Source organism: Heliangelus exortis, chromosome Z, assembly GCF_036169615.1.
Source record: "Heliangelus exortis chromosome Z, bHelExo1.hap1, whole genome shotgun sequence".
NCBI lineage: Eukaryota > Metazoa > Chordata > Aves > Apodiformes > Trochilidae > Heliangelus > Heliangelus exortis.
In genome coordinates, this window is record NC_092454.1 from 66,428,576 (window position 1) to 66,453,465 (window position 24,890).

The 24,890-nt window shown below is 40.3% G+C and overlaps 2 protein-coding genes across 7 annotated transcripts in view; one reads left to right on the forward strand and one right to left on the reverse strand.

Moving 5' to 3' along the window:
• Positions 1–554: 554 nt before the first annotated feature.
• Positions 555–24,197, reverse strand: DHFR (dihydrofolate reductase). 5 transcript variants are annotated; one of them, XR_011723366.1, is made up of 8 exons: positions 23,950–24,177; positions 23,456–23,505; positions 20,376–20,481; positions 19,403–19,529; positions 9,329–9,444; positions 8,099–8,158; positions 4,926–5,060; positions 555–654 (listed from the first exon to the last, which is right to left on the reverse strand). XR_011723366.1 is itself a non-coding variant. In XM_071731345.1 (7 exons), exons 1-7 carry the CDS (start codon positions 24,033–24,035, stop codon positions 642–644), a joined length of 558 nt encoding a protein of 185 aa, XP_071587446.1. In that variant the 5' UTR covers positions 24,036–24,177; the 3' UTR covers positions 555–641. The 5 variants fall into 5 exon arrangements, 3 of the variants coding, with proteins under 3 accessions (XP_071587446.1, XP_071587447.1, XP_071587445.1); XR_011723365.1 differs by lacking the exon at positions 8,099–8,158; XM_071731345.1 differs by lacking the exon at positions 4,926–5,060.
• MSH3 (mutS homolog 3) overlaps positions 24,194–24,890 on the forward strand; it is a 109,298-nt gene continuing 108,601 nt past the window's right edge. Inside the window, exon 1 of one of the 2 annotated variants that reach the window (XM_071731343.1) lies at positions 24,194–24,394. In XM_071731343.1, the coding sequence (XP_071587444.1) occupies positions 24,284–24,394 (111 nt within the window). In that variant the 5' untranslated portion in view covers positions 24,194–24,283. The remainder of the gene's footprint in view (positions 24,395–24,890) is intronic. The other variant, XM_071731342.1, reaches the window with a different exon arrangement.

The following is a 24,890-nucleotide window of genomic DNA, read 5'->3' on the forward strand; positions in this document are numbered from 1 at the left end:
TGGATCCCTGCAGACCCTGGGAAACAAGAAGGTACCCACCCCATTTTCTTTATGTGAAGAAAAAAAAAAATATTTGATCTGAAGTAAAACTTTTGTCTTTAAGTTTTGCTTGTCATGGGAATTGTAAAAACTCTGGTTGTCATGTCTGTTTGGTGCTGATCAGCCTGAGCATACTCAAGCAAAAAGTAATTCCAGTGAAGGAGACCTGGTTGCTTACTATATATATATATATATATATATATACTTATAAATGAATGCATTAGTGTGTAAATGGAACATGGCGTAATGTAATATAAATAATTCTATAATTCTATTACTTTACTTTGTATTGGTTCCTAGAATTTTTTCCAAAACTGAATAAACAGAAAAATATGAAAGCACAATTAACTTCGTTCAGTTGTGGTGACTGAAAAAAAACCAACCCTGAAATTAATATATTATAAACTAATTTTGTACCTTAAAAATACATCTTAAAACATTATGTGCAGTGGTAGATGTTTACCACGCTAGAACTGTTTGCTGAGGAGAATGAAATAGCCCATTGTAAACAAGAGTGTTTCTCAAAAATCTTTTATTAAGTGTAGTGGGTACAGATGCCTGCCTGTATAATGAAGTGAGATTATGTTGGTGATCTACAGACATCACTGGAGAGGTCTAAAAGAGAAGAGAGGATATAGACACAGTAGGTAGAGTACAGAGAAGTGCAATGTTTTGTTTTAAAAATAAGGAAGAACAAAAAGAAGTGAAGACTCTGTTAGGAGTCTCAGGAAAAGCCACAAGTCTGCATGCAGTATAAAATCTAGAATAAAACCACTTTATTAATTTTTTTGTATGTTAACTTTGATAATTTTGATTTTGAGGTATCCCTGATACTGCACTGTCTTTCCTAACACACATTGTTGGGCCAATCACCCCAGGTAAGAGCATTCAGACAGGTTTGTGTGACACTGAGTCAGGTTCTTACCCCTCTGGCTTCACTGAGGTAATGCCAAAGCTGAGTTTTCTCCTGATTTCTTTCAGGCATTTTTTAAATTCTATAGTGATTACAAAGAGCCTTCTTTCTGGAACAATATGGTCTCTGAAATGTTTGGTGTATTTTTGCTAATTACTTCAATTAAAAAATTGACTGTGCGTGGGAACTGCTATAGTGGTACTTGCAGGAATAATTATGATTATCAAAGGAATGGGAGTTCTTCAAAAATTTTACAGACTGTATTGCACTAAAATGTCTTGTACCACAACCACAATGACACAACCACTTGCAATGATGCACGACACAAATACTAGCACTGAAGTCCTGTGAATCAGCAGGTTTGTGGGATAACCCTTTTGCCAGCATTTTTTTAATCCTCTCCTCTGAATCCAATTTACTAATGCAGTATACATGGTGTTGACTCCTTCTCATGTGCTCTGAAAAATTGAAAATAGATCGTGAAAAAAAATGTCTTAAAATTATTTGACATTATAGTATTAGGCATATTGCTAAAGAAGGCAGCAAAGCATACTCTCTGCCACATAACAAGGATTTATGTCAGCATAGGGATTAATTATCACAGCATTTGTTTCCTAATCAGCATGAAAAATCCCATAATAGTTCAAGACACCAGCTGCTACTTCTCTGCTTACAGGCTTGTTTGAAACTCATGTACTAGTGATGGTCAGTATCTTACCACTACTGAGAAGAAAAATACACACAGTTTTGTTACAAAGCCTTTTTTTTTTCCCCCAAGATATTTTCTTCAATTTATTTTTTGAGCAGGCTTACCTGTAATTCTGCCATAAATTGCCGGATGATTATTTAATTCAAGTGAAGATAAATAATACACTGAATGAAAACAATAATTGTTTAGATAACAGCAGAAAGTTTTCTGTACCCTTTGTGCACTATAGTAGTTTTTACAGAAATCTGAACTGCATACTAGGCAAAACTATATAGTAAATTGTGCAGTAAACAACAGTGTAATTGCTATGTGACAAAATGAATAGAATCTACATGATTCTCTCTGAAAATGAACCATAACATAATGAAGGACATTGAGATTCAACACTGAAGAAATCACTTTTGCCTGACTGAAATAGCAATATGCATAAAACTACCTAATGAGTAAAGAACTCAAAAATAAGGTATTTCCTTTCTATATGAACAAACATGAGAAAGAACGTTTAAAATTAATTAGGAAAATTATTTCTTTCTAAATTTAGATATATTAAATTTTACCTAGTACTTTTGATGGGAACAGATTTAAATGTCAGCTTTTCTGAAAAAAACTTAGTAAGATGAGGTATAGTGATTAAAATTCCCTTCGTGTACTTGTGTAAATGAAGATCTCTTTCAAGCTGATTTAACAAGAAATAGTTTTCAGGATTTTTTTTTTTGCCATGTTTAATAATCTACTGATACAGCAATGAGAAGTTCAAAAGCTTTTGAGCTACTCCTTAGAGCAACTGCACAAACTTCAGAATTCAGTGGCTGAGCTGGCCCAATCTATTCTAAGTTCTTTTCTTACACAAACAAGGTATATTTAATATTTTTCTATTTTCTGTTTTTTTGTTTGCTTTGGTTTGGTTTTTTTTTTTGGGGAGTTTTTGTTTTGTTTTTTCATTACTGCAAGAATGGGATGCAGTAACCCAGGGAGATGTTCTGCTCATGGGTTAAAGCAGGCATCCTCCAATCACATGTTCTGGGGTTTGTGAGGTGTACACCTCCATGGAGCTTTCCCTGACAGCTTCTGTCAAATTATTCCATGTTTTAAAGCTGTTCACTTACAGCATGCTGAAGTGAGTGACATTATTGCCCTTACTTGCTCACCACTGCTCATCACCAGGAATTACTGACCCTACAGCTGTGTCATCAGTAGGAAGCATCACCGGAGTTTTTTCTCCATTTTCTTTCAGGCAGACCCACTTTGTTCAGCTGAAATCACTCTTCACTGAGTTCTTAAATGAACCTGCCTGGACCAGTTGGAAGTGCAAAAGGCTTTACATCCTCCAGCCAGCTGAGAGGTGGGGTAGGGGTCTCCAGCAAGGGACTGGTAATTTATTAATTAATACAGCTGTCTGAAAAGAGAGTGAGTGTTCATACCAGGGGGTAGTGTGGAAAATTGTGAGTTCAGGGGAAGGAAGCACACTGGAAGCATGTTCCTTTGTCGTGGAGCTATGAAGCAAACATTGTGTTTTAGTATGTTTTTCTCCAGTCAGTGACACAATTTGTAGCCATAAGTGAGTTCCACATAATGGGCTGTTTATTGAAGAAGATTCTGCTTGGTGTTAGGACCTCATTAAACTGAACTGCTCAAGACACTGATTTAGGCTTCCATGAGTTCATTTCTTGTCCTCTCAAGTTTAGTTTGTCTTTTTTTCATAGCAGACATCCTTTAGCAAAATACCCACTTTCACACCTAAAGCTTTCCCTAACTAGGCAAATACATGGCCCAATATCAGGAAAACCACAAATTTCCACCTGTACATGTGGTAATACTTGTGTATGTGTATCAGACATAAACATATGCACATACTTAAGAGAACTCTATTTGAAATACCTTCTTTTCTTGACCAGAACAGTTGTCTGAACTTCTGTTAATTTCCAGCCCAGCAGGACAGCTGAAGAGCTAATGGGCAAAACTGAAAGGACCACAGCTTGAAGAATGATGGCAATACAGAAATGCTGCAGCCAAGACCATTAAAAGACACGAGCAGAACAAGGTTTAAATGGCAAGATAATCTACTAAACCACTCAGTTTAGTTGGAGATAAACAGGCAAGTTTTGGCACACAAGCTCTTTTTCAAGTTACCTGAAAAAAGACATGAGAAAGTAACCAGGATAGGATTCTGCCTGAAAGCTCACTTGTTTTTTTTCCAATTATGTCAATTAATCTAGTAAAAGACTTGTAGTACAAATTTTGCTTTGATGTTATAAGGAGAGAGAATGATCTTGAGACAGAGAGCAGAGAATAACCCAAGATCACCCAGAGCCAGCAGAAAACAAACCTTACAACTGAAGATAAAAAAAAAATAAATTGCCATATGCAATTCCAAAAGAATACACTGTCCATCAAGGGAAGCAGGAGGTCCTCAGTGTAGGCACAATGCTGACCCTTGGGCTACTGGATACTCTGTGATGGGACTCTTGCTTTCAGATGTAGTGCAGGATAGGATAGGAATTGTAGCTGAGGACTTCTGTGTATCCGACAAAGGCAGTCAGGAAGACATCCAAACCCTGAAAATCCTCCACTAATGAAATTCTTTGTCACTGCACTTTGCAAGTGCTAAGCCCTGCAACAGTTTGAAAGTGCTCCCTTAGTAATTATAGTTGCAGGGCAAACTAACATAAGAAACTGTGAAATCATTCTAGGAGACATCAATTTCCTCCTCTCACTTATCTTTGCCACTTTCCACTCCTTTGTTCCAGGACCTGCCTCTTTAGATTTTTGTGATTTTTTGGTCAGTCTGCCCTGACCTAGTAGGCTTCATTGCTACAGCCCTCCTGGGCAAGCAGTGACAGTTAATGCAGAACTGAATAATAAGGGAGGTATCTCCGTCTCATACACTAAGATTTGTCATCTCATTTGTCACCTCTAGTCACCTTATTCTCTGCACTGATTAACAAAGAACCCTTCCCACAGCTTCTTCCCTTTATGAATCTGCTGCTTCCTGCTGATGCATTCCTCTTCTGTTAGCACAGCTCTTTTTAACTACTCAGAATAGTTTGGGTACAGGTGTCTTTGGCAAATTAGTTGATGAAGACTACATGGTTGTCTGATCCTAATTAAGATCTCACACAAGTGCCCCTGATGCTCTCTTTAGACAACATGCATGAGCTTAATCACTGCCATTTTCCCCTTCCTGTTTTTCCCCTCAATGCTCTGTATGTGTACGACTAATAATCTGTTTGCTAAATTAGGAAAATTTTATTATTTAGTGCGTACCTTTCTCCTCCATGGATTGCTCTCCATGTCAGAGATGTGTTGTTGGAATGTTCCCAGTTCTGTCCTTAAATACACCATGGCCATAACGCTACTGAAAACATCAGCTTCCTACTGCCAAATGGAAATTGCTGTCCACTGTCAGATAAGGGAGATAATGAGTAATAGACAAGCAACAGAAACATTAAATGGTTTGGTTTTCACCTCTTATGCAGACCCTCAGGCTTTAGCTGTCTTGTTAAAACTAGTATTATCCTTAAAAATTAAATTTTTAATCTGTTTAGAACACTTTGTTCCTGGGAAAGCATGAATGAGGGGGATTAAATTACATCTGTACTATACTTTTCTTGGTGATTAGTGATTATGTTGTCACTCATGATGCTGTTAATTGCACTTAGCTGCATGGAACTGAGGAAAAAACATGACATTTCCCCCTGTACTAGACATAATGAGAATATATGGCTTTTCATAGAATCATACATAACTGAGGTACAGGAGTAAACAAAACGTGGGAAAGTTGTATTTGGAACAGAGGATTTCTTACTTCAAGCCAGTATGAAATATTTATACTTCCCCTGGCAGATACAGATAGGGAGGTAACAGGTGCAATGCCCAGTTTAGGTGTCTGAACAGCAAGCACTTTATTTTGTATGTCTTGCTTTTTCAACCAATCTGTCATTCAGCAAAGCATCACTTTTGTAAAAGGCCCCATATGAATTCCAGGTACTAACTCTGTCCTTTAGAAGAACAGAGCAAGCACTTCCTGTCTTAGTTTTTGAATGAACAACATGAGGTACCTTTAAAAGAAGACAGATTTAAAAAAAAAAAAAAAAAAGTGAAAAGTAACCACCTTCTGGAAATTATGCATCTGTCAACAGTCTTTGTCTGTGCTTCCTCAACACATGAACTTAGACCCTCCTGCCTGTCCAGCTTCCTGAAGCTGTACATACCCAGCCTTGTTATGTGTCATCATTACGATGAACACACTGCTTCTAGGCCCAGCTTCACTGCAAAAAAATGTGTTTTCTTAATTCTTGATTGCAATCTGCAGGGCACATTTAAAAGCACTGATGCCAAAGGTTCGGCCCTGAATCTAGGGCTTCTATCACAGCCAGAAAACAAAAAGCAGAACTCCAAGAAAACCCTGGGCCTAAGTGAGCCACATCCCCTGCACCATGTGTTCAGGCACAAATTTTCTAACACGTATTCACATCAGCATCACAGTGCAAGCTGACATTGCCTGCAGTCTTTGCTTCCACTTCTATTAAATGTCAATTGACAGAAACACAGGTGCGTCACAGACGAGGTGTGCAGAGCTTTTAACATTGATCTGTTTTTGGTACTTCTGGGAGGCTATTTTCTCTTCTGAGGGTCACTGTAACTTTTTATTTTTTAAAAAATAACACCTTCCTGACAACAGTCTTTTTCCTTCCCTTTCACGATGTATTGGCAAATTACAACTCAGGAGAATTTTTGATGCATTATGCAAGAATGTTACTTTATTGTTTTAATCCTTATCAATTTATGTAAAATTAGCACATATGGGGCAAGATCATCATAGAAAGTACTTACATTTTTAAGAATGCAAAAACAACACAGAAAAAAACGATACAAACGAGAGGGGATGCTGCAAAACCAATTTTTTTATCAGTTAAATGTTGTGACCGGCCATGGAAAATTCAAGAGGTGCTCATAGCTGATATTCGAAGTGTTTTTTCTTATAAAAGAGGCTTGTTTTTTCATAAGCAAGAAAAATCAAGGTTCAATTTTCTTGTAGAAAACTGCTATGCTCCTCTGTGCCAATACCTCTCCAATGCTGCAACTGGGCCTCAATGTGACATTAAAAAAAGAGCATCATTAATTGAATCTTCCACAATACTGCTTCGTAAGACAATGTTTTTAAAATGTTTGGATGAAACAGCACTTTTTTTTATTTTCAACTTTTTTTTTTACCCCACTCTTCTGGTCTCAAGACTGATCTGCAACACATGGAGGCAGCACAAGGGAGCAGAGATGGACATGGTACATCCCAGCTCTTCTCCACAACACTTTGCATATGGAGTCCTCTGCTATCTGACTAACTCTATCCAAGGCAAAACAGAGCAACAGAGGAATATTACTGATACTGCTGTGACAATCATAAGCTTTGTGCAACAGTTGTATGCCATTAGAATCACAGTGTTACTACACTACCAGTGATTTTCTCACTACACTAGGTTTTAGGGAACAGCAGTGGAGAACATTGTTATCCCAACCATGTTTAATAAAAGAGGTGACAGGACCCCACTACCTGCTGCTAATCTATATTCCAGTGTAACACAGAGTATTTAGAATCCCACTGACAAATGAGCACTCCCAATCTGCAGTGGTAACACTTAAAAGGAACATTAACACATATCCTGTGAAGAAGGCTACATTTATGCTTTTATATGGCAAACTGGCCACAGTCAAGCTGACATAACAACTCTTTATAAGAACAGCAAGCTTTTACACCAGCTTGAAGTTAATGGAAATGTTACAGCTTCTTTATCAGATTACTTTGTAAGCTGCTATTTTCAGCCAAGAGCTTAAAGAAAGCTATGTACCCAGGACTGTTAAGATGACAAGAGATCACCTCCATGAAGAATCAATGTATCCCTCAACTGTTGCCTGATACTTCCAGACTCCATTTCTCTTGTTATGCTTTCAAAAATTCTCTTCTTTGACAGTACGATTTAAAGATTGTCATAGACACCTATACAATTCCAGTCAAATCCAGGAGTTTTGAGATTTTCTCAATGCTGGACATTTTAAATTAGGAGATACTCAAAACTTTTGATTAAGTGGAAAGGTTCTGATGCAGTCTAATACCTTTCATTACTTATGGCATTGCTAGGTATCCTGCCATGGATTGTAAAGATTAATACAAGGTCTCACACAACCTTAGTTGTGATATTGCTTAAAGCAACCTCTTTCACACCACTTACCACCTTCCTATTTCCACTGCAAGTTTTCCATTCTGAGTGTGGGGTGTGTTTTTGGGAATCATTTGCTACTGTGGTATTATACTATCAAGAAGGATTTTCTCTCATTAATTTAATATATTGCTTTCAGTAATACTCCATGTATTCAAATGTCTGCCCCTATACTGAAGTACAGAAAGTCTTATCTATTGTGTCAAGACAGCTTTTTCATACACTTCAAATTTGTACTGGATCCCATTCTCTTCTTGGATATCAGCAGGGACACCTGGGTATCTGGAGAAAGGGGAGAATAAAAAGTAAAGCCAACAAGTAGATAAAAATATCTGTATGAGTCACTTGTAAGACAGTTTGAAAAATCTGTTCAGCTCCCTTTTGCCTTTAAGGGAGAAAGAAATCTTCAGTTTTATTTGCTAGGCTTGATTCTATCAGATTTCCACTGTAGAGAAAGAATTACCTGCTATTCTGTAAATCTATGCTCTAAGGCCAAATTCTGATTTCAGAACACTGGCCCAAACCAATGTACTCCTGAGAAACAGCCAAGAGGGAGAGAGAGGAGCTTTGGGTCAGACATCAGGACACTGAGGTGGGCTCATCATATGGCACAGAGCAGTTCAGAACATGTTAGAACTGGAAAAGGTGATTTCTCCTCCTCAATCACCTTGTTTGTCTCTCCCACATCCTTCCTTCCTGCCTCTAGCTATGCTCCCTCACTTCAGTGCTAATCCATTCCTGTGCCCCATGCACATTTCTGTTTTTTGCACTGCTGTTCTGTTACCAGGTGAGAACCAAAATGAGAGAAGCAAGAAGCAAGAAGAGGAAGTCTCCTTGACAGTTCTTGAGGGAGACATTTGAATTTTTGCCATCTTGCCTGTTGGATGAAATCTTTGGAATCTTGTTGGAGAAGACATAAAAGAATGGAATATGACAAGGACAACATAGGGAAAAAACCAGAATAAATGTCAGAAGCTTAACAGTTCCTAATAAGTTTGTTAGGAAGAAATAATTTTCTCAAGAGGTAGGAGTAACCTTACAAATCTTTAAAAGATCAAGTCCATTTAACTGTTCTGGCAATTTACCAAAGATATTCAGAGACTGAATACTAGTGACTAACAACACACAGAGACTTGGAAAACTTCATAAATATTTGAGTAATTCTAAAGGGATAAACAGTAAGAAAGTTACTTTCCAAACAAACCAACAAATGGACTTGTTTACTGAAAAGACTATGGGAAGGTTTTAAGTCCCCAAAACCTCTCTGTGCTAAGTGCACTGCAGCTCCAGGTTCTAAGTACAATTATGACAGTGTAGGGAGAAAAACAGCGAGAAGTACCTCTAATGCAGGATAGAACATTTAAAAATGGCTTTAAAAGTGTCCTTGCACATCCAAATTAGATTACTAAGTTTCCATCTGAACAGAAGACTAGTGTGCATCTTGATACTTACTCAGTGAGAAGTTTGTAGTCTTTGTAGTCAATCTCTGGAAAAAATGCGTCACTTTCAAATTCCTGCAAAATTCTTGTAACAAACAATCGATGATTAAGTGGCTTCTCCATCGCTGCCTTTTAAAAAAATAGAAACAATTAAAATTGAGTTGTTCCCAGTGAAACACTTAACAGGACATGAAGTAGTGCTGTTTACTAAAATTATTATTCTTATATGAACAGTGGTTTTGTAACACCATTCAAAGTCCAGAAGATAACATCATATACAGATTCTTATTTGGAACACTAGTATTCTTCAACAACTCTCAAAACTGTTGTTCTGCCTGCATCAGCCATCACCATGGAAGCATTCAAAAAGAACCAAGAGACAAGAGTAAGAGAGTATTTTCTATTTCTATCCTGCATTCCAAAAATGCAAAACTAAAACTGCAACTCAGTTACTAACGCATTATGTGGTTTGGACAAAGCAATGAAAATTGAACTATACATCTTCTCTTTTGCACTTGGCTCAAGCAAATAAGTTCATTTTGTGCCAATTCCGCCTGTTAAGTGGCAGCAATACCTATTCTCAGAGCCTGGAGCATCTGACAGAAATTAAGAAAAAATCTGAGTACCCCTGTGAGAAGGAAGTAGTATGGTCTAGTCTCAACATGCAGTTTCTGAATCATTCCTCTTTAAAAAACAGGGAGCTTTAAGTGGCAGGAGAGGCCCACATCTCAAGGTAACTTGTTCCAATGTTTAATTAATATCACTGCTAAGGATTTAAAATATATTTTTCCTCTACACTAGTTTTCAGTTCCAGTGATAAAATTATCTACCAGTCTCACTGCAAAGTTTGATCTCTGGATTATGACAAAGTGATACTATGCACTGAAAGCTACATAACAACAGCAAAGAAAGTTTCCAAGGTCCTAGAATGAAAATAGGTATGAAGACACCCATTAGGCCAGTTCCTCACTAACAAATTCAAACTCAGAAGATAAATAATAAGTTTTGTTTCCAGATCTGTCTGGAAAGACACCTCTTCCAGACCTTCTTGGCATTAAAATAACCCATTCAATGCTATACTGGCAGTTTACTATGTATTTTTGAAAAGCTTATATTTGTTTCTTCCCTTAAATTAACAACGAGCAATGCTCTTTATTAAAGGCAATTCACACTGCAGCATACTGTTATGTACTACTTTGACAAGTACAGGAACCAAGTAATAGCAAATTTAATAAAATAAAATTAATTGGTATCACTGCTGAGAAGTCAGTTCACAGAAAAGCTGCTCTTTCACTGCTGAATTGCTTAAAATGGAAGGCCTAAGTCACAACACACCAGCACCCAACAGCACTGAACTGTTTATCTAGTTTGTATATAAATAACACATTTTTTCATTCTTTAAGTAAGGGTGGTAGGTAAAAGGAGAGACATACACCTTCAGAATGACAGAATAATCCACTTCACAAATACAAACATAGTGTATTCTGTAAACAGAGATACTTTGGTTTTGTAGTGGAGGAATAAACCAACTTCCCATCCAGTTCTATGGGGATTCAGTTTGAGGAAGAGCTCTGCACAGCCCAGGCAGCTCAGGGAAGAACATACAGTTCAGTGACCAATGACAAATACTGCAAAGAAAGATGAACCTAGCATGAAGAGGACCAGAAGGTGACCTCCATTGTAGATGGAGTTCCATCAGTTGAACGAACCAACCAGCTGTGTAACTCCCCAAGTTAATAAAAATGCACACAAGCTTTCCAAGTTAGCCTGACCAGCTCTGGAAGTCTGCATGTGTACCCTAAAAGCTAAGCAACAAAAAAAAAGAACCTGAGGAAAAGCCACAGGCTTGAGCTGATTTTAATCCAAGTGGTTCCTTCTCAACAGCTGGAAATGCCCAGCATCATGGCAGTGAAAGATGGGTGAGGGGAGACACATCTGTAAAGTGATTTGACTTCAGTTTCTGTTGTTCTACTTTCTGAAGAGTGATTTTCACTTGTTTTGTGATTGAAGTACAAAGCCGAACCATGTCATAGCAACCAATTGCTGCAGAAGGGACAAATTATTTCCAGGAATTTAAAGATTCGCAGGTTTTAGGAATCACACCAAAGGCTTCTGCTTTCTCATCTATCAGTTACATAAAATAAATAAAGACAGACAAAGCAGCTATGTGAGGCACTTGTTTTCAAGTCTGTTGCTCTACTTCCTCAAGTGTGATTTTTACTTGTATTGGGATTGAAGTACAAAGCTTAACCATCTCATGGGCTGGCCCTGTCAAATCATCCCAGGGCTATGTCTGTCTCTGGTTACCTTTGTGGGGCCTGATGCCACCCTATGGACCATGAGCTCTGGTTAGTGAGGCCAATCCAAGTCAGGTTACTGGGCCTTGGTCCCAGCTCCCACCCCCCTGCAAGCAGCTGGTCCTCCATGTTCCCTGACAAGAACTCCAGAAAACTTCAGATAAGTAAATTTTGTATCAAACATGAAACTTGCCACGTGTAGAGTCTCTAAAGGAACCTGCCTGGAGAGGACTGGACTCCACCTCTGCAAACTACTGCTATAGACCTGGCAATATAAGAAGGTGCCTCATCACAACTCTGGCATTTGCCTAAGGATTAAGGTAATTCCTTGTCCTGTCCAACTCACTTCAGCAGTCCAACATGACTTTGTTTAAATGTAACATATACTAAGATGAAGTTATAGATATAAATAACCTTGAATACTGAAACAGAATGCACAGTAACTGGACATATTTATAGTGGCCAGGCAATACCATGTGAAGTTAGCACAATATTCAGTAGACAAACTATTTTCAGTAAATAGGAGAACAGACTGCCTTTTTTGTTTGTTTTTTTGTATTTGGTAAATGCAAGGATAATGGATGTGGTGGAAAAGATAGATAGTAAGAGGGGACTCTTTGGAATAATTGTAATAGGGCAAGAGGAGTACTTTAAAACAAAATTATGATGTTTCTGACCTCAAGGTTCTGTAAAATTGAAAAATCTGCATCCTCGCTCCATGGTCATTACATTCCCCTCACTCCACTGCCATGATGGGTCTCATAGTCATTATAGGTATTATTTTAATTGGCTGTGTTTTTCCCTCATAATCTCATCAGTTATCCTTGGACTGTATTCGTATCTGCACTGTTTTGCCTTGGGAATTGCCTATGTGTTTTTTCTCAGGCAGGCTCACTTCCTTGTGTAGCAGCTTCTGAACTTTGTAAGAAATTGTAGTCTGATACAGTGAGGAAACACAAAGCTGGTTTTTGGTTCACATGAAAGCACAAACTATTAAAACTGTGCCTATTGATCTTTCAGAAACACCAGAACCACTTCTCTCAAGCAGAGGTAACTTTCCACAAGAGACAGAGGACAGGAGAGCTGAAGCGTCAGGATCCCTCCCGTTGTCCTACATACATCAAAACTGCATGTGAACCAGAGTCCTTTTTAATTTAATTTAATTTACCTATCCTCTCAACCCTGTGAAAAGATTTTAGCATGCCCATTTTGCTCACTTCCAAATCCTCAGCAGGCCTGCCTCTGAAGCATAAAAACAAAACAAAGCAAAGCATAAAACAAAAATGAGATGACATAAGGATCCCAAATAATCTCCAACTGCTTGAACTGTCAGACAGACAAGATTAGATTATGTCTGCATGTGCAAGATCATCATCCTGAATTAGTTTTAATTTGTAGAGCACAGGTTAAAGCAGCCCTGAAGCTCTGCAGCAAGGAATTGCTGTGCAGTTTCACAAGTATTATGTGGAAAATATTTGATAGATCTAAACTTAGGTGGGCATAGCAACCAGTTGCTGCGGAAGGGACAAATTATTTCCAGGAATTTAAAGATTCACAGGTTTTAGGAATCACACCAAAGGCTTCTGCATTCTCATTTATCAGTTACATAAAATAAATGAAACAGGCAAAGCAGCTATGTGAGGCACTTATCTTCAAGTCTGTTTACTGCTAGGCAACAACTTTGCCAATTCAGACACTCTTTCAAAAATAAATTTCAAAAATTTCAAGATAAACAGTACACTTATATGCATTCTGTTTTCAGATCCTTGAAAAGTACTAGATCATATAGGCAACCTGCATTTTGAAGCTACAAAAGCATTAAGATATGTATTTTATACATTTAAGAAATCTCACAGCTGAAGATTTCAAAAAGTTCTAGATCTTACCTTGGTAAAAGAACCTGCCTAAGTTAAACTCTGGCTATTAGAAGGGTTGTGGTGATAATCAGGAAAATCAATACCTTCAAAAATCCTTCCTTCCCACACTGCTAGGGCTCAGCTTAGCAGGGGTACAGCCCTTCCTTTCCAAGCCACTAAGGCTTTGTGTCTGCAACTGACTCATATATTAACCTTTTTAAGGCATATTTTTTTTTTCCTAGAAGAATGTCAGATCAATGTGTTTGTTCACAAGAATGAGCACACAAAAAGCTTCTTTAGGAGTAGTAGCACTATTACACCTTTATTTCCACATTAAACAACCTCTGAGTTTATTTTGAAGACTACTGAAAAGGCTGTATATATCCCTTTCAAGTACATGAAAGTATAAGGTTGCTAAATTAAAGAAAATTCTTAAACTTTTAGAAGAGATTTTTAGTTAATCCACTAGTCCATTGCTAATATTGTAGTTCTGTTTCCTCTAATTTAATTTTAAACCAGGTAAAACCAAGAAGGATTGGCCACAGGACGTATGACTACAACACTCATGGATATGATTTTAGAAAACATAAATCTCTATGGGAGGACAGTGCTGTCAGCTGCAATGCTGTGACAACTGCCACTTTTATATAAAACAGGCATTAGAGAACTGCACTAAGAGCACTCAAATCCTGTCTCAAAAAACACCTAGAAAGGCACAGAAATACAGGAAAACTTCTTCCTGCTGCTATCTCTTAGTTCAGACACCTACCCAAATCTACAGAACTACCCGTGGAAAAAGAAGGATTCTGCAACATTACAGTATGGAAGTAAGAGAGTTACACTTGCATATTCCCCAGGAAGACAGTAACCTTCCTTGGAAACAATTCCTCAAGACCATAATCATTCAGACCTGAAAAACATTAACATGAGCTTGGTGGGACAGGGAAAGAACATACAGCCAACACAACCAGAACAATCTTCAGTCTTCACTTTACATAATGTTACCAGCTTTCAAAAGCCTTAATAGGATTAAACCACAGTGATTAGTTCACTCTAAACCAGAGCTATGAGAGAAGCCAATGCAGTGCTCAGCTTTTTGCACCAGTTGCTCCCAGAGCAGAGTAATGCTCTGAGCTTTTCGTGTGATGTCCCCCAGGTCCCCAGCATCACACAGCTCAGAGAAGCCTGCTCGTTGCAGGATGCTTTGAGAGCACTGCTTGAGGGGAGCAACAGCACTGTGACCTGCAAGAGTGGAGCATACAAGCCTGGAAAAATGAGCTGTCTGCATATGCCCCTTGTAAGAGCATCTCAGTCCTCAGTCGTGCCTCAGACTGAATGCAGCACTTGAAAAATACGGTAACACAAGCACCAGTCTCTATTCCAGCAGGGACACAGCTCAAAACCACTTTGTCTTATTTGCAGGGAAGGTAAAAAAAATTACTGTTATTTCTGTTGAAGTTCACAGGAAATTCAGACAAAGTAAAATGCAAGCTTGAAAACGTGTATTACCATTAGCTAGGAAGGCATTGACACGCTTTGAAAAAATAATGATAAAACTAGTGACTCAAATTGTTAATACTTCACTCTTTTAAAGTCATAGTTATTCTAGAGCAAAGATTTGAAGCTCAGCAAATGTGGCATTTCCAACCCACCCAGGGCACTCAGAAGAGGGAAGCTGATATGCTCAGTCAAGAATCACTGTATAAGAGGGTAATTAACCATCTGCAAGAGATTTGCTGCCCTAAATATGAATAGCAACTTCATAATTCAATAATTTTGAAGAATGAAAGAGGGTAGATTACTAAACACAACATGTCAAGCACTAATACATAGGAATACACCTGAGTATGAATATTAGATAAAATTTATCCTTGGAGATTACTGGAAATTTAATTTTCCAGTTCAAACCTCTTTGAAGAATTTCCCCAAATGCTACTTATCATCAGCAGCTACTTTCTGTTACAGCCAGCCTTGGTATTAACTAAACAACAAAACCAATAAAACCTTATGAAACAACTTTTCATTTTGCTATGATACTACCAAGTTTTTTCTCCAAATTTATCCCCAAATAAAATTCTGTGTTTCAGCAATGTCACCTTGAGTGTCATTGTTTGCTCCTGTGGCATTGAGAAATCAACAAGCTGAGTAGGAACATATAAATTAGAAGAGACAATTTTAAACCTTTGAGATGCTGTAGGAAGAACTATTTTATCAAGGTGAAAACCTGTTTGAAATATAGCCTGTTCCGGTGCTGCTGAAGAGGCCTTGGCTATGAGGACCTGAGTCACTAATTCTTCAATTCTCTTTTTTAAGTTTTGTTGCTAGGTTGTTTTTTCCTTTCCTTTTCCACCAGTTGGTTCACTGTTAGGGATTTATGCTTAGTTCTTTTGTGCTTAGTTCTTTTTACGATGCCAGATTTATATTAAACACTCTACACAAAACATAGCATAACATGATACTATACACTTAGGTAAATCTGCACCAGTTTTTGTGGGTTTTTCTTGTTTGCTATATTTTTTTTAAGGCTCTGTTTGATATTTGGCAGTGTGCTCATCTCACAGTACCTATTTCCAGTAAAACCTGAGGGGTTTTTATCAGTTTAAAACACAGTTTAAATCCAGTAAACAGGGATTGATGTAATTTATACTGTATAGGCTCTCTTGGGATCACCAGGTAGTGCTATTTTTCAGAGTCAAAGACAAGACCTGAACTTGTCATTTAAGAGGCAATATGACCATGAGAAGTGTGTTTATATCAATGTCTTAACTCAGAGCAGAAATGTGGTTTTGAAAATAATTTTCCAATTGCCCCTGCTCACTGTGCTTTACTACATGATCTGAACCAGGGATCAGTCTTGGCATGCATGAACTAAATTTCTTGGGGATGACCTATCAGGAGATCACAAACCTGAAAAGGTGAGTGGTGTCAAGTCAGATTTAAGTAGATGAAGGCTGCATGAGGTATTTGAACATTCACTGGACTGTGGGAGTCCTTTCCAGTCCTTTCTGTTCTCACATCCTAATACTCTACTCAGCTCTCCTTAACCCCACCAAAATGCCTGCAACATCACACTGCTGTGCCTTTTCCTGTTGCTGGGGCCAAAGCCCAGAAGAGGCTGCTCCCCAGAGTACACTGCTGAACACAGCATGAATGTAACCTACATGTGAACCTGGATGGCCACTTTGTTCAGAGCTCACCTTTCTCTGCTCTTCACAGGACCGGAGGCAGCTTATGCCAGTGCTACCACTACCGTGGAGAAAGCTGTGTCCTTGACAACCTAGAGGCAAGATGGATATGACCAACAGAGCTGCACTCTGTCTTTAAAAATGTTCAGAGACTGTCAGCTTGCTCCTCTCTCCTCTGCAGTCCTATGAGGAAGAGGTTGGACACAGCAGCAGTCCCTTGCCTCCATGGCATCCCTTGCCCCTGTTGCTGTGAGCAAGCATTCTGTCCTGAGCTGTCATCCTGGAGTGCATGTTTTATCACCTCTGATTGCCTCAGAGGCTGTGGAGGACACAGCAGACATCTCTACCTGAGCCTGAGACAGGATGGACACCTGTGTCCCAAAGAGTGCCCTTCTGCACTCAGGCAGCTGGGTAGATGCTCTACCAAGGCAAAACTCTCTGGATAGGGATAAGCCAGGCTTGTGTTTCAGCATGGTATCTGGGAAGACTCTGTGCAGAAAGAAGCATGCCTTTTCAGCCTGAGTTTCTCTGAACAGCTCCTGAAATGTCTCTGAAATCTGCCTCATTTCATGGGCCAGTCTTGGTAGTCCTTCTGGCTTGCTATCCTGGGTAGCCTATATCCACACAAGGGATGTGGGAAACCAAAGAGAGCAAGAGCCTGGGAGATCATGTGTATGTGCCCTCACCATATCACCTACAGAAACACAGCCTGGAAGATTGCTCCAGAGAGTTCAGTGACAACAACCCTAGACATGGTGAACCTCCCCATGCCAAACTGATTAACTGATTAGAAGTTGCTAAGGTTAGTCATCTGCAGGTGGCTGATGAAAAGTATGGCCACTTCCCAGAGTGGCCTGCTCTCATTAAGGTTTGTTGTCACAGAGCTCTATCTGGTTTGAAAAATCTGAACTTTGGGTTACACTCCATAAAGTGCTTGAAGTGGAAATGTCATGGCCTCAACACTACCCGTGTCAAACCACTCATGCTGCAATTACTTGCAGAAGTAGTTACTCTTTCACTATCACAGGCTGGTATTAATAAATAGAATCTGTTCTAAAGCTTCAAGCCAAACAAAGCAGTACAGTCAAAATAATGCTTTAAAAGCAAATACCTACCACAACTGAATAAAATGGTTCACTTCAATTACCAACCACTCTTTTACTTCCCACACATTTCTGCACAGTATAATGGAAATATTCCTGTAATCCTTTGTGCACCTTGAATACAGGCACTAAAAATTTGACCCAGCAGTTGTACAAGAGGTACATGGCTTCCATCATGCCCTTTTAATTAAGATCACAAAGCTAGTTTAAATGCAGGAGTTTGTATAAAACTGCCAGATTTATCCCTAATGAATTACAAATTCTTTTGAAATGTCCCAAATAGATGCTTGAAAGTTGAAATTTTAATTCACATTCCCTTGTGCTGATTAGCACAATATGTTGCAAAAGCACTGTTGATCAAAACTACCTATTCACAATCTAAGTACTAGTGAGTAGTAGTCTTAAAAATTTGCATTGTTTTCTACAAAATATCAGCCAGGCACTGGAAAAATATTTAAATTAGAAGCCTACAACACAGAAACTCCTGGAAGAATAAGGAAAAATAATCACTCTTTAAAGCTCTAGATGAGTATGTGGCTATTGCATAAAAACCCTAATTTGCCACCAGGATCATGAAGGCATTTTCATCACACGCCTGAAGTTTTAAGTGCCCAACAAGAAATGGTGTGTATTTCACAGCATACTTGTAATAACTAATATTAAAAATTAAAAAGAATTTGCCTTGCAATTCCTAATGAATAATTTTTTTATCAGAAGAAAGAATGCTCTACATTCCCCTGATTGATATGAAAGGAACTAGTGTTGACAGCCATAATCTTTGAGTGGTACTGTTTGACAACAAATACAAATCATATGAGCTTAGAAGAAGTCAAAATAAATTGAGTTAAAGGGCAGAAACCTGTCTGTGTAGGGGCTGCAAGGATGACTCTAGGAATGTGGGTAGAGGCATGGATAATTGACTAAAATTTACATGTGCACGAAAGGAAGATGAGAGGAAGGGTTTGGGGGAAGGGAGAAAAAAGGCTGAGGAATCAAACACGGTGCATTCGTGGAAAAACAGGGCCGTTTATACAGAGCTTTGTCTGTGAAAAGATGGTTCTAAGAAAAAAGTGGCACATGCTGCCTTTCTGGGACATGCACGGATACCAAGAGAAACTCAGGGAATAGAAACAGCAAGGACATCTGCCTGCTGTATGGGAAAAAGAGAGAGTTCTGTTTTGTTCTATGAGTATCTCCTCTTGCTGCTGGCAGCATCACCTGCCTGACTAAATCTCCTTTTTCTTACTTGTATACTGGTATAAACTGTGGCTTTCTGTTGCCACATTTAACATCTGGCTACGAATGCTGGATCATTTTTCCTTTTTTCCCCACATCCTCTGCAGAGTCAGTCAGTAAAACAGATATCAGTAAAGTTCAGTGCATTCTACCTCAGAAAAATAAACATAACAACAGCAGTCAATTTAGCTATTAAAGAAAAGCTTTTAGAAGTCAAACGATTGTATGGCACTGGACCATTAGCAAGACCAACACTTGGTTTCTTGGACAGGTATTTTAAACTTTTGAGTTGAAATTACTCTCCAGGACTTTCCTGTTGGAATTACTGGAGTTTGCTGGGTCTCTATTAGAAACTTGATCTGTCCTCATGCCATTGCAGAAACAGTCAGTTAGGAGAACTATAAATGTACCTTGTAAACTGAAGTACCTCCAACAATCCAAATCATGTCCACTTTATTTTTTAACTCTGGTGAATCCAAAAGAGCTAAGGCATCATCCAGACTTTTGGAAAGATAATGTGCACCTTTTGGAATTTCCCTAGAAAAAGCAAAGTTTTATTACAAAAAAATTAAAGGATCATTAATCATAACACAATCTAGACATACAAAGTGTTTTGACAAATTCTCAAATGAGTATATGCTTCACATTAGTTAATTATTTTGGAATGCCTATTATTGCTAAACTATGTTAGAATTTTCTGACTGCAGGATTGCTCAATAAAACCACAGTTTAACCATAACTGTGACTTAAGAGGCATCATAGAATACAGATCAGAAGATTTGTATCATATTTTAAAAAAAGTGTGACAGAGAAATTGACAATGTATATAATATTCTTCTTGAATTCTAGAAGATTAATATTTCATTCAGTAAAACTAGAAGAAAAGGCCCCATGTACCCTCTGCCCCTCCCACATTCAGCCCCAAACTCAACAAATGCCCCCAAAGCAATAAACCCTTGTACGTGGGTGTATTTCTTTAAGAATATTTGGATAACTAGGGATGATGCATTCAAGAAGAGTGGTCTGAAAAAGGAAATTTCTTGTTCCTTAAATGCTAATAAAAATAAGGTTTAAAAAAAGGCCACCAGAGTAACCAGGAACTAGACAAATACAGTTAATGCATGAGTCAGAAAGACTACTGACAACTGTCAGATGTTTGCATGTAGAGTTAGGACTAGCATTCATTATGCAAAATAATGACAATTATCTCATAAAGCATTTAAAATAATAAAAATAACAAGTAAAAAAAGATAGAGAAGATAAAGAAGTGCTATCACTCAGAACTCAGAACTAGGCAGAGATGCCTAGCCAGAAGTATTGCTACACATATTTTAGATGCAGACTTTTTACTTGTTTTACAGGCTTATCATTCATTACACATACCTGAGCTCCCTGCTTAGCACTATATTAATTCTGTCTTTTAAAGGCCGATTCTTCTCAGGAATGGAGAACCAGGTTTTTCTGCCCATTATCAGCGCATTCTGTTTACCTGAGGGAAAGAGAAGACACTTATTTAAAGGGTGTTTTTGCTCTGTTCCCCTTTGTTTTGGTTGCTCAGTGACACCTGGTGGACTTCCCACCTCCTTCTGAGCTCTATTTCAGCAGTTAACAAAAGTACAAACTTGGGCCCCGATTCTTAGATTAGTCACACGCATAGAAGAGAACTTTTGTAGCCTTTTTTGGTGGGCAGTTGACACCACAGTAGTCTCCTGCACACATATACACTTATAATGGAAGGAAAACCAAAAAAGGCATGTCACTGACCCATTACATGCACCACACAGACATTGACTGGTCTGCTGTGGTTACGAGGCCAAATTAATCTTCATGTGTGATACCACACCCTGAAAAGAGCTCTCCTGATGTGAAAAAACCATGATTGTTTTCTGTATAAATCCCAGCACCATCCTGTTATCAACTCTGTGTTTGCACGTTCCCTCATTCCAGCCATATGATCAGGAATAATTGCCAGCTTTGTATTGCAAAAAAAAACCAAAAAAAAACCAACCAAACAAAAAAAGCCAGGCAAAAGGATAATAAACCAGCCAAATGAAATCGGAAAGCAGAAATCGGAAGCAGGAATGCAGCAGGAGCTCAATCATATTCTAGAATTGACACATACAATTAATGACTAAACCCTAGCATTCATAATCTGATTTTCTTTTATGTATGCCCTGCTAAGAAGGTTTCTTTATGGCCAATGCAGATGTCAGAGAAATAAACACAGAGGCTGAGATGCAGGTTTTTTACAGCAACACAGCAGGAGGGATTTCAGAGAAAAGAAAGTATTATTTGTTCACATCTATCCAACCTGCTCCTTGATCTGGTCACCTTGGTGATGTGAGTTATTTGGGGGAGGGGGGGAAGAACATGGTATCAATTTTCCTGTATATTTGTATATATTTAGTAATTTCTCCTTTTTATCATTACTGTTCCACTAAAGCTGCACAGTTTAGTTTCCAACCCCTAAGTCTCTCTCCCTTATTCTCTCTCCTTCCTTTATCAGAGAGGGAGGGGGATTAATAGAGAGACCTGTTATTCAGTTTAATTGCGGGGCCAGTGTTAAACTGTGACACTGGATATACCAGATCCTACCAGAGGGCAGATGCTCCAGCTGTTTATTAGCAGTGTCTTAAAGACCCTTCTCCTGCAGATAGCCTTTATGAGCAAATTTCCAAGAGACACACTGAGTGTCAGCTTAGACCAGACCAATAGCACAACTGCTAAAGAAAATGAAGAAGTTCTGAAAAAATATATGCATTTTCTCACTAGAGTGTCTCAGTGGGATAACTACAGGGTGAGAACAATGTCTAGACAAATGGCTAATTTACAGCAGTGGAGGCCTGCAGGAAGACTAAGAGCAAGATCAGGTGATGCTGCTCTGTTGTACCCTTCCCACTTTCAAACATCAGTAATGCTGGTATTTCCAAAAACAGTGGTGAATCTCTGATGTGAAGATTTATGGCAGCAAAACGCATTAAGAGGTCTGGGTATGAAACAGATTAACTGCCTGGCTTCTAAGGTGATTACTTATCAAAAGAACTGTGAACAAGATGGAGCAAATTTTTTTTCTTTTTCATTGTATTTCCAGTATCATTTTCAGGTTATCTGTGCCAGGTAAGATGCAAGTTGCAGACATATAGAAAGACTTTGTGTTCTGCCTTTTTTGTACATAAGGTTGCTGTATCACATCTCCAAAACATAAGTAAAATCCTTCCCTTAGGACTGTTGCAGAAGTGAGGTTAAGTATTCCTAGTGGGATGTGGAACAGACCTTCAAATCACACTATGGAATAGGTCACTCAGTTAAAACAAGGGCACAGTGTTAGCCTGGACAGAAGTTTTAGCAAACAGGTGAATTCTGCTAATCAGCAGCTTTAACAGAAACAAGAAACAAAATCCCACAGAAAAATTAGTGACCATACTGGCAAATAAAGACATGTCAGGATAAATCTATTGTCTCTCATGGCTCTGATTTCACCAGAAGGAGTGATCTGACTGCATAGCTCAGGAAGGTCCTATTCCCCCTTTCCCAGTGCTTGCTTTCTTCTCCTACCACACACCTTGTGCTGGCAGTCCCTGCAGACACCCAGCAAACCCAGTCTGCTTGGTTAGAGAATTAAAACAGTTTAAGGAAGTGTCAAACCAGCACCACTGTCAGTGTGAAAAGGCAATGAGAACAAAGCAAAGCAAGACTTACTTCTTCTGGAAGCAGCTAAGTACCCAGTCAGAACTAATCTGCTGTTTGCATCTTTTGCATTCCAATTCCTCTCTTTCTTGTGATGATTTTCATGGTTTTTGACCCTGAAATAACTGGTTTTATCTCTACCAAATCGATAGGCTACAAAACTGCTGTGCTGCAAAGGTCTTGCTGGGACTGTACACTATTGCTGCATATTACCAGTATGGTTGCATGCTGCAGCAGATGGCTGTACACATGTACATATGGCTGCAGCATCACTGATCAAATTATTATTAGTGTGGTTAGGGTTTCCTGAGGCATTGGGACAGCTCAGCACTCAGAAAATTAAGCAAAATTACTGTCACAAGGCTCAGAGCAGTGGAACACATGGCCAAGGCTGAGCTACAGCAAACAACTTAGATAAGTTAATACAGCCCCCCAAAAAACACCCTTTTTATTAATCAGCATGTAAAAGCTTTCAATTTTCAACTTGTTCACAACCAGAGCTGTAGGTAAAGGCAGATAGGTGAAGTTTTCTACTCTTCTGGGGAAACAGGACTTGGAAATTATATTTATGTCAGCCCAGGAACATCTGATTCAGCTCCAGTTTCTTTATCTAACATGACAGCTTTACAAAGATGTAACATACTCGTGAGGCTTGGGAGGGGAAGCTGTTTGCAGAAGCAGAACTTATGTGTTGGGGCAGCGTAAAATTACCTACCAGTCTTTTCCCTAACTGGTACCACCCAAACTGAGGCACAACTCAGCAAGAAAGATGTTACCTTCTACATGGGATGTGCTTGTCATTCTCTGGAAGTACTTGTACTCATTCCTGTAAGGAAAACAAGAAGAGAATAACAGCTCGCTTTGGGAATAAGTTGCATTTAGGACAAAAACTAATGCAAACGTCGACGATGCCGGGGGGGGGGAGTCTGGACTGGCAAGGGAACGGTACCAGACGGAAGACTGCTGGTCCGGCCTCTGCTTGTATGAGATAACTCTTTGCCTGCTGACACGCCTCCCCGAGCCCCTCCGGGCTTCTCTGCGTGGCCTCGGGGCCCGGCAGCCACGGGCCAGGCCTCGGGCCCGACAACAGCCACGGCGGGCACTTTCCCGCCCTGTTGATCACCGCCCTCCAGGACTACAACTCCCGGCGCGCCCCGCGCGGTGCTACGACGCCTGCCAGTGAGGAATGCGCCGCGCTGCACGCCGGGAGTCGTAGTCCTGCCGCGCTCCCGCCGCCCTGGCGGGAAGAACCCCGCCCTACCCGCGGTACCTCAGGGGCGGCCAGGGCAGCTTGCCGTCCTTCCCGATGCCCATGTTCTGGCACACGGCCACGATGGAGTTGAGCGAGCGAACCATACCGCTCACCCCCGCCTCCCGCCGCACCGGACTTGCAAGCCGTAGAGAGTTGCAGTAGCGGGGCGGTGCGGTGCCAGGGGGCGGTCTCAGGGCTGAGGCGGGAGGTTGGAGGGAGCGCAGCGGACCCACAGGCGGAGGCACGGGCCCCGCGGTCCCGCCCCGCGCCCGCCGTCGCATCCGGCGAGGGAGGGAAGGGTGGCAGTGCGGGTGCCCGTGGCCAGGCGTCCGCCATCGCCGCCGTCGTCGCCATGCAGCGCGGGCGGCGGCGGGAAGGCGGCGGCGCGGTGCAGCAGCTGGTGCTGAGCAGGTTCTTCAGGACGGCGGGGAGCGGCGGGGAGCGGGGCGCCGGCCGAGAGACGGTGCGCCCGGGGCCGGAGCGGGAAGGGCGCGGGGCGGGCCAAGGGGATCCCGGCAGAAACCCCCGCGAGTGGTGGCTGAGGGCCCGAGGGGCTGTGTGGTCACCCTCATTTTGCAGGGCTGTGTAGTCACCCCCAGTCTGCAGGGCCGTGTGGTCACCCCTATTCTTCAGGGTTGTGTGGTCAACCCCAATCTGCAGGGTTGTGTGGTCACCCCCATGCTGCAGGGCTTTGTGGTTACCCTCAGTCTGCAGGGTTGTGTGGTCACCCCCAGTCTGAAGGGCTGTGTGATCACCCCTATTCTTCAGGGTTGGTCACCCCCAATCTGTAGGGCTGTGTGGTCACCCCCAATCTGTAGGGCTGTGTGGTCACCCCCAGTCTGCAGGGCTTTGTGATTACCCCCAGTCTGCAGGGCTTTGTGGTCGCCCCCAGTGTGCAGGGTTGTGTGATCACCCCCTATCTGCAGGGCTTTGTGGTTACCCTCAGTCTGCAGGGCTGT